General features: G+C 51.3%; 1 protein-coding gene across 1 annotated transcript; it reads right to left on the bottom strand.

The window, feature by feature from the left end:
* Nucleotides 1–3,897: 3,897 nt before the first annotated feature.
* ALDH1B1 (aldehyde dehydrogenase 1 family member B1) lies at nt 3,898–8,958 on the bottom strand. Its single transcript, XM_032418646.1, is given in 4 exon segments — nt 3,898–5,504; nt 5,507–6,097; nt 6,100–6,158; nt 8,502–8,958. Coding segments are annotated over 3 exon segments (1,548 nt in total). The 5' UTR covers nt 6,149–6,158; nt 8,502–8,958; the 3' UTR covers nt 3,898–4,596.
* Between the last annotated feature and the right edge of the window lie 720 nt (nt 8,959–9,678).

Raw genomic sequence — 9,678 nt, 5'->3', positions numbered from 1 at the left:
TCCTTATAGAATTCTCATTCTCCACTCACCTTTGATGTTGGCATTATCAGGATCAAGCTCTCCTTGTTTTCCCTGCAATCTGTGGTCAACACAGCACCTCCAGTGATCCTTTTAAAACATGTCAGATCATATCACTGCTCTGTTCAAAACCCCCCAGTGGCTTCTTCATCATTCACAGTAAAGGCCCCAATTGACCTTCAAAGCTCTATGTGCCCCTACCCCAGACCCTCTACCTCTCTACCTCCATCTCTAGCCCTTTCTCACTCTACTCTGGCTCCTTGGCCTCCTTGTGCTCCCTGAACCCCCAGATGTGCTCCAGCCTCAGGGCCTTTGCACCTGCCATTTCCATACCTCTTTCAGTCCTTCGTCATCTCTTCAGTGAAACCATCTCTGAGCACCTTATTGAAAACTACAATTCCTACCCCACCACAGCCATGTTCCCGATTCTCCTTTCCAGTGGGACTTTTCTCCATAATAACCTTATCCACCTGATGGACTAAATGCTTCCCTTATTTTACTTGTGGTCAGCCTCCCCCAACAGGGAGCATGTGCAAGACTCATGTTTGGTTCCCTGCCATGTCCCCAGCACCTGGAATAGTTCTTAGCACATGGTCAGCACTCAATATTTATTCACTGAATAAACGAATAAATAAATAACCTCGCCACCTCTTCCCCAAATCTGCTCCTCCAACTGGGTTCCCTTTCAGAGCTAGCACGACTGCCACTTTGTCCTCAGCCAGGAGCATGGGTCGCCCTAACTTCATACTCCTCTTGCAGCAATCTGTCACCACACCCGGAAGCCCACCTCTGGGCTGCCAGGCTCCGCCACTGATCCTCACACCTGGCTCAGATCAGCATCACGTTGGCTTTGGCAATAGTGTCCAGCTCCAGGTCGACCCCTCAACCCATCCTCCCACTGAAGCATAACCAGCCTTACAAACCAAAATAAGGGGGCGCCTGGGTGGCTTAGCTGGTTAAGGGTCTGCCTTTGGCTCAGGTCATGATCCCGAGGTCCTGGGATCGAGCCCTGTGTCGGGCTCCCTGCTTCTCCTCCCTCTGCTCCTCCCTGCCCTGCTTGTGTGTGCTCTCTCTCTCTCTCTAATAAATAAATAAAAATCTTTAAAAAAAAAAACCCAAATAGAATCCTCTCACTCTCCTTGGGAAGCCCTCATGGCTTCCCATTGCTAGACAGCCCGTGGACTTCCTTGCAGGGCCGCCAGCCCCCTCACAACCCAGCCCCTGCCTCCTCCGGGGCCTTTCTTCGCAGGTTTCTCCCTTCCTCCCTCCATTCCTCACACCCTCCGCGCCTGCTCATAAACTCCAGGCCCTTCTTCCAGGAACACACTTCCTGTGTCTCTGGTTTCCTCCTCCTCACCCAGCAGATCCCGCGCCCCTGCCTCCGGGCCTCTCCCTCGGGCCCAGCCAGGTGCAGCCAAGAGTCAGGAGACCTGAGTTGGAATCCCGGCTCCACTCCCAAGCTGAACACCTCTGGGCCTCCACATTTATTTAGCGAGTGGAATGCTAATCATAAGTACCATGAAGGAGGTTAGAAACATTAAATGAGATCATATATATTGTAGGTGCCTTATAAATATTGTGTGGGCTTAACGTTATTTCTTTCCTCCTGTGATCTCATGGCCTCTGTGCTTCTACTTCTCAGACTTTTCACCTCTTCTGGAATGGTCTCCCTGGTAGCCTGTGAGCCCCTGCAGGGAGCTCCTGCCTCATTCAATTCTGCTTCCCCACAACATGCCCATAACCCGTCCCTGAGCCTTTTTTTTTTTTAATCAGTGAATAATTTGAGCAAATGAACTAACAAGGTGGCCACCAGAGGTCAGGCTCACACCCAGAATAGAGCCAACCCAAACTAGAGTTCTTTTAAAAGGCCCGGGATCCGGGATCTGATCAGAAGCCTTGGTGGGTCCAGCAGAGAAGCAGGGTGTAGGGGCTTGTCCTGCAGCACTGCTGTGGGCTCTCGAGGCTTCTTGAAGTGTGATTAGATGCTCTCCCCTTGCTGGCCCCTCGTGTATGCATATGAAAAACTGAGTCCAAATGGGCTACGTGCTAATCCTCTCAGCTTCCACTTCCTCATCTAAAAAGAGGGTCACCCCACTGCCTACTTTATGGGATTATGAGGCTTCAGTGGCGTGTAAAGACAACTGGCAGAGATCATGCTCCACAGAGTAAGCCCTTGGTGTAAGCTTGCCCCAGGTCAACCTCCTGCTCACACCTCCCGCAGTGAGAGCAACGAAGGAGGACAGAGGGGTCTCCAGGCTCAGCTGACTAGGAATCTGACCTATCTGACTCATCAGTCTCAGAATTTTAGGGACCGAAGCGAGGGACCTAGACGATTGTCTTTTTGTAGTCCCACCCACACTGAGCCTTTAAAAGGTCCTCTTGGTTTAGAAGTACTGAGAAGCAGATGAGGAATGGAGCTGTGAATACACCGGGATGTTGCTTGTTAGTGGTCAGAGACCCCACCCACACAGCTGCCCGCTCCCTCCCACCTCCACCCCTCCCCAGGCTGTTGGGGAGAAACTTGCCTACTATGCAAAGGTGCCAAGAGCCTCCAAGAGAAAGGGATAAAAGATGCCCTTTGGCATGTAATGGTACAAAAAGGAGGGCCTAGGAAGGGGAGATGACGGTCCCAAATAGACCCCAAGTCCTCAGGAAGCAGTTTCGGGTCCACTCCTGAAGATACAGAACAAAATCATCCTGATGCCTCGGTGAGATAACAGGACATTAAAGAGATGACCAAGGCTGTGCATTCCCAAGACTGAGTGGACCGAGAAGTGTGGTGATTCGTGAGCAACATGGTCTAGAAAGATGGAAGACAAGGAGAGAGAGGATCAGCCTTATTTCTGTACCGTGGTCTGGCTGGCTTGGATTTACTCCCTTCAGATGGGGAATGAAGTCAGGAGACTAGCAGTGAATACACTGAACTCTGAGGTTTAAAATTCTGGAAACTGGGGCATCTGGGTGGCTGTGGGTTGAGCATCCAACTCTTGATTTCGGCTCAGGTCATGATCTCAGGGTCCTGAGATCAGCCTGTGTCAGGCTCTGTGCTCAGCAGGGAGTCTGCTTCACTCTCTCTCTCCACCTCTCCTGCAACCCCCCACCCCCCAGTCCGCTTACATGAACAAGTACACGTGCCCTCTTTCTCTCAAATAAATCTTTAAAAAATAAAAACAAATAAATAAAATTCTGGAAACCCCTAGCATGTCAGAATGGCCCCGATGCTGGGCTCTGCTTGAGGGGTGGTGTGTTTGGGTAGGGGCTGGGGGACAGTGTGGAAGGTCCGAAATGGGAACTCAGATGGACTTGCTCTAGGCAGGAACCAAGGCTTTTCTCTGTGGGCCTTAAAGTTGCACTTTGTCACCCAGCTGAGAGAAAACAAAAATGCAACTAGAAATATATTGGGGAGAGGACTTTTGCACCTGACTAGATGACTACCTGGGTCCCTTCCATCCCCAAGACTCTAAAATTTTCAGTTGTAAGAGAATATTGATTAAAAAAATTGGACTGATGTTCCAAAATTCTTAGTTAATTTTTAACTGAAATTAATTCACACACCATAAAATTCACCCTTTTATGTGAATCACTGTGCAATTCAGTACTTTTCAGTATATTCACAAAGTTGTGCAATCATCACTACTATCCAATTTCAGAACCCTTTGAAACCTCCCCAAAAGAAATCCTATACCCATTAGCAGTTACTCCTCATTCCCTCCTCCCCCAACACCTGGCAACCGCCAATGTACTTTCTGTCTCTGGATTTGCCTATTCTGGACATTTCATATAAATGGAATCATACAATATGTGCCCTTGTATGTATGTCTGGCTTCTTTCACTCAGCCTAATGGTTTCAAGGTTCATCCATACTGTAGCACGTGTCAGTACTTCATTCCTTTTTTATGGCTGACTAGCACAAGGCATATTCCATGGAAACATTTTATTTACCCACTCACTAGCTAATGGACACTCGGGTTGTTTGAGTTTATTTTAAAGGAGTGGTTATATAACTGCATTCTTTGCCCACTTTTTCCCTCAAAGTAATGATAATCAGTAGCAAAATGCAGGGTAAGCAAGCAAAACAGCTGGCAACTGGTACTTAAAAAAGGAGAAGCATCCTTGATTTTTGGGTTAAGTCATTGAAGAATGGGGCCAAGATTTGGCATCCACCTAGTTTGAAACTCCTGATGCCTCCCGATCCTATGTCTGAACTGAGTCCATCTACTAAGCCATTAGATTAATACATGGGGAAGTCCTCGGATCAGAAGGAAGAACTAAAAGCCACTGTCCAGATCAGTGGTTTTTATTCTATTTTCCAGAGACTCCCAAGATTTCATGGAAGTAACTCAGGGCCACCAAGGGGGCTGGGGCTGAGGCACAGGTGGATAGGACTTTTGAGTCCAGTCCCCAGTCCTGCTTTAACAAGAGCAGTTCTCATTTTAATTGCTTTATTTGCTGAGCTTCCCTCTAAGAGTTCATTTGGAACAAATAAAGTAGGGTCCGAGGCTAAAAAACTATTTGGCAACCATGGTCTAGGTGATTATGGAAACTCTGGACTGGAGTGGGTCCCTGTGGCAGCCATTCTTATGAGTTCTTCTGAGGAATCTTGATGGTAATGGTCTTCACCTCCGTGTAGGCCTTAAGCCCATCCTCCCCCAGCTCCCTCCCATTGCCAGATTCCTTAAACCCTCCGAAGGGCGTGTGGCAGGTGACAATGTTGTAGGTGTTTACCCACACTGTGCCGGCCTGGAGCACCTGCGTGAAGTACATGGCCTTGTCCAGGTCCCGGGTGAACACGGCAGCAGCCAAGACATACCTGGTGTTGTTGGCCCTCTCGATCACCTCCTCCATCTTCTTGAATTTAAATAAGGGCTGCACAGGCCCGAAGATCTCCTCTCTGGCGATCCTCATGTCATCCTGCATGCCACCAAAGACCGTGGGCTTGATGAAGAAACTGCGCTCCCCAAAACGCTCCCCGCCGCAGAGAAGTTTTGCCCCCTCCTTCTGGCCAAGCCGGATGTAGCTCAGGATTCATTCAAACTGCTCTTTGTCCACCTGGGGCCCCTGCTGGGTGTCCAGCTCAAAGGGGTTCCCGACCCTTCTCTGCTTAGCCTTCTCCACGGTTCTCTCAAGAAACTCATCATAGATGGATCCTTCGACGAAGGTCCGGGAGCCCGCACAGCAGCACTGGCCCATGTTAAAGAACAGCGCTTCGTGGCACTGCTCCACGGCGTGGTCCATGTCCGCGTCGGCCAGCACGATGCTGGGGCTCTTCCCACCCAGCTCCAAGGTGACTCTCTTCAGGATGGAATCGCCGGCCGCCTTCTGGATCAGGTGGCCCACCTCAGTAGAGCCGGTGAAGGCAACTTTGTCGACATCCATGTGCTGGGCGATGGCTGCGCCCATTGTTGGGCCGTAGCCAGTGATGATGTTCACCACCCCCGGGGGAAAGCCCGCCTCTTTGATGAGGGAGGCCAAGTACAGGGCAGACAGGGGGTCTGCTCTGCCACCTTCATGACCACAGTGTTGCCGGTGGCCAGCGCTGGGGTGAGCTTCCAGCCCTGCATGACCAAGGGGAAGTTCCATGGGATTATCTGGCCGCAGACGCCAACAGGCTCATGGCGGGTGAAGCAGAAATGCTCGCCATCCATGGGGATGGTCTTGCCGTGCCACTTGTCAGCCCAGCCAGCAAAGTACCAGTATACTTTGATGACTTCATCCAGGTCCAAGGCATAAGACTCCTGGAAAGGCTTCCCATTGTCCAAAGTCTCCAGGGAGGCCAGGTAGACACGATCCTGCTCCACCAGGTCGGCCAGGCGGTTCAGCAGGCGGCCGCGCTCTGAGGCATGCATCCGGCGCCATGGAGACCCCAGGCGGAAGGCCTCGCGGGCTGCCTTCACTGCCCGATCCACGTCAGCCTGGTCCCCCTCAGCCACATGGCCAATGACCTCTCCCGTGGCGGGGTTGACTGTCGGGAAGGTCTTCTTGCTGGCTGCATCTTGCCACTCATTGTTGATGAACAGCTGGTTGTAGCGGATGTCTGGGTTCGGGATGGGGTTCGGAAGGGCCGCTGCAGAAGAGTAGGGGCGGTCCTGCCATGGAGGCAAAGCAACCGGGGCACCAGGAAGCGCAGCATATTTACGACTCTGGAGGGGGACAGGAGGAACCAGAGTGAACAGGTGAGAGCGGGCCAAGTGGTCCCCCAAAGGCCCGCCAGCTCAGACGTTCCAAGATGCTAGCGTAAAGGGGTGCCACCTCTAACAATGTGGATTGTAAGCAGTACAAAGGCATGGGTGCGTCAGGGCTGGGGGTAGGGGGCAATGGCCCTAAAGAACTCTATGGTTCCAACTCCCTCATGTCCCATCTACCCTCCAGCTCACTCCCTCACCTCTTCTGGGTCTTGGATCAAATGTCACCTGCTCAGCAAGGCCTTCCCTGACTGCCCTTTAAAAAAATTACAGAACTGCAACTTTTCTCACTGCCAGCACACTGTCCCCCATTCCTGTGATTTATTTCTCCCCATCTGACACACCAGAGAGTATATTTACACACGTATTTGTTTGTCTGCCTCTCCCCAATTAAACATCCACTTTAGACGGTAGGCATTTTTTTTTCCTGGTTCGTTCATTGCTGTGTCCCTGATGCCCCGAAGTATGCCTGCGACAGAGTTACTCGGTTGTATTCAGTGACATACATTGAAACTTCCACAAACACTGTTCACAATTTGACCTCACAATGGAGTAGAAACCAAAGGGACTGAGAGACAGAGTTGTCTCTGAGACAAGGGTTTGCTTCACTTCCCCTCTGTGCCTCAGTTTCCTCTTATGTGAAAGGCCTCACAGGGTTACACTGAATGGGGCCGTGCACTTAAAAGCCTGGAGACTGTCCGCCCAGCCCATCAGAACTGGCTCGCCCTCAGAAACCAGCCTAGCCCGGCCCCCGGGGACATAGGTCTCAGCTTCCCAGGAGCGCAGCAAGTCTGGAAGCCACTGGAAAGAAGGGCCTGTTTATTCTTCCCTACGACTCTGAAACAGTGCAGACTTTATTAAAACAACAATTATAAAATTTAAACAGTATATAAAATGTATTCAATGAAATGTAAATGGTGTCTTAAATTCCTAGATTCATTGAAACTCTTACTCTTCAGCCAGGACATTAATCCCTCCATCTTTTCTGTCTCACTTGAGTCTTGACCCACCCAGAAGCCAAAAGTAATTGCACCTGGCTTCTCCACCCCCCACCCTCTGCCACTGGGCATCCTGGAAAGCAAAGCCCCAGCCAGGTCCCCCAGCTTCATACAAATCAGTGCTGCCCAAGAAAACCCTACCTTGGAGGGTAGTTGAGCCAGCAGACCTGTCAGGGGTGCACTCAGTTTCCATTCTGCTCAGAGCTCTGTCCCATGCTGGGACAGAAGCAGCTTTGGGTCCAAAGGCCTGGATCTGAGGAGGGAGGGATCCCAGGGGAGGTTAAGTGGGGGTAACCAATCCATGGAGAGGTGGGGGATGGAGGGGCTAAACAGGTGAGAGAGATAGTCATAGACCAAGGCTGGCAAATCTTTCACGCTTAGCCAAGGCTGTTCCTCTTCTAGGGGCTTAAAAGGGGTCTGTGCTTGGAGCCTTCACTTGTATTTGTAAGATCACAGCACACCACACTTTACAGTTTGCAGGCCATTTTCTTAGCAGTTAAGTCATGGAGATTCCCAGTAACCCCTGGGGTAGATGATCATGACCCCCATTCTGGAAGAAGGCTGGGAATCAGAGAGGTTTGTGGACTCACAGAGGACACACAGCAAGTAAAAATAAGAGCCTCAACCCGGATTCCCATAGCCCTAGCTCTAGCTTTGAGTTTTCTCCTGACCATGGCAATTTCTTTTTTTTTTTTTTTTAAAGATTTTATTTATTTATATGACAGAGAGAGAGATAGCGAGAGAGGGAACACAAGCAGGGGGAGTGGGAGAGGGAGAAGCAGGCCTCCCGCGGAGCGGGGAGCCCAATGTGGGACTCGATCCCAGGACCCTGGGATCATGACCTGAGCCGAAGGCAGACGCTTAACGACTGAGCCACCCAGGCGCCATCGGCAATTTCTTATGGATCCCAGTATTAGTGTCCACTGTGCCAAGAACCGGACCTTCGGAATCATCCAGTATGAATGGCACCAACCTCACCCTTTCTGCAGGGAGGTGACACGTGTCTTGGCCTCTCAGCTACAGTCAGGGGCTCTCTGCTGGAGTGGGCTGGATGGGCAGGGGCGATGAGGTCGAGCTAAGGGGGTAAGGTTTCAGGGGGGTCTGCGTCCTCTGAGCCCAACAGGAGCCACCCAGGCTCCCGGGTGCAGGCGCAAGGCTGTTAGCCTGGAGAGGGTCCCACAGCGCACGCCCGGCTGAAGGGCCAATCCCCAGATGGGAAAGCGGAGACCCAGAGAGGTAGCCTCCATCGCAGGGAGGGGAGCCGCGGCCTGCCTGGGGGCCGAGGGAGAAGGGCGCTAATTACCTGCGGCGGGCTCGAGCACCCGTGCAGCTTCAGGCTCTCGCAGCTCTAGCCCCAACTCCCGCCACTTGCTCGCCGCAAGTCCCGCCTCCGCGTAGCGGCTCAGCCGCCGAGAGGCTCCACCTGCGTCCTGGGCGTCGCCTATCTGCGGCCCGAGGCCAAGGCCGCTCCTCCCCCCAGGCGCGGGCGCGTCGGAGCTGGGGGTGGGGAGCAGTGTCCCCCCGGCCCGCGCTTCCCGGGTCCCAGCCACCCCCCCTCCCCCCGGCGCCGGATCTCCCGGCGCGCTGGAGCGCCTTTTTTGCTCCGCCGCTCAAGCTGCGGTCCTAAGGCGCTCGTTTGGGGGCGGAAACAAAGACCCAGAATGGGGCAGGCCTTCCCGGGTCACAGAGTTAGCGCTCCAGTTAGTTTGCACTTCTCCCACAAGCTGCACCTTGTTAGGGCCTCATCCTGGAGCCTCTCCTTGACCCCTCTGTGCCTCCCCTCTGTCTTCCACCTTCGCTGCTCTTCGCGCCCCGCCCCCTCCCCTGCACCTTTAAGATTTTGTGTGATTTTTTTTAAAATGCGGTTTTTTGGTCCTAGGACAAAAAGAATATATGCACAACGTAGGAAGCTTGGAAAACACGGAAAAGTTTGCAAGGATTTTTCAAATACCTTCAATCCAGTTTTTCTGTCAATTTCTGAGAAAAATGTTAAAATCTGTGACGATTGTGGATCTACTTCTTCTTTTAATTCCATCAGTCTCTGCTTCATGTATCAGGTACATAAATATTTATGATTATTATGACATATGTATTGACCTTACATCATTATGAAATTATACTTTTGACCTTTAGGGAAAAAAAATACCTTCACTCCTTTCACCCAAAAGTTGTCATTTATCTTGCCGGTATTTTTAACTTCGTATTTTTCAAAAATTCATTTAATCAAAAAGAAATTATATGGTGACCTCTATTTTGCTGCCTGCTTTTTTTTCTTTTTCTTTTTTAACTTAGTGATTTATTATGAACCTTTTCTCATGTCATGTTGATTAAAAGGCAACATCATCCTCTCCGAAGTGGTAGGGTAGACCGTGGGTGTACATTTAGATTGTGTCCATTTCATTGCCATAAAGCATGCTAACCACACATCTCCGACTCACCCCGCCTCCACTGCACCTTCCTTCTGCTTGGAGACCATGGGA

The sequence above is a fragment of the Phoca vitulina genome, unplaced genomic scaffold, assembly GCF_004348235.1.
Source record: "Phoca vitulina isolate PV1807 unplaced genomic scaffold, GSC_HSeal_1.0 scaffold21, whole genome shotgun sequence".
Classification (NCBI taxonomy): Eukaryota; Metazoa; Chordata; class Mammalia; order Carnivora; family Phocidae; genus Phoca; species Phoca vitulina.
Note: the sequence above shows the minus strand (reverse complement) of the source record. Positions and strands in the feature narration are given on the sequence as shown.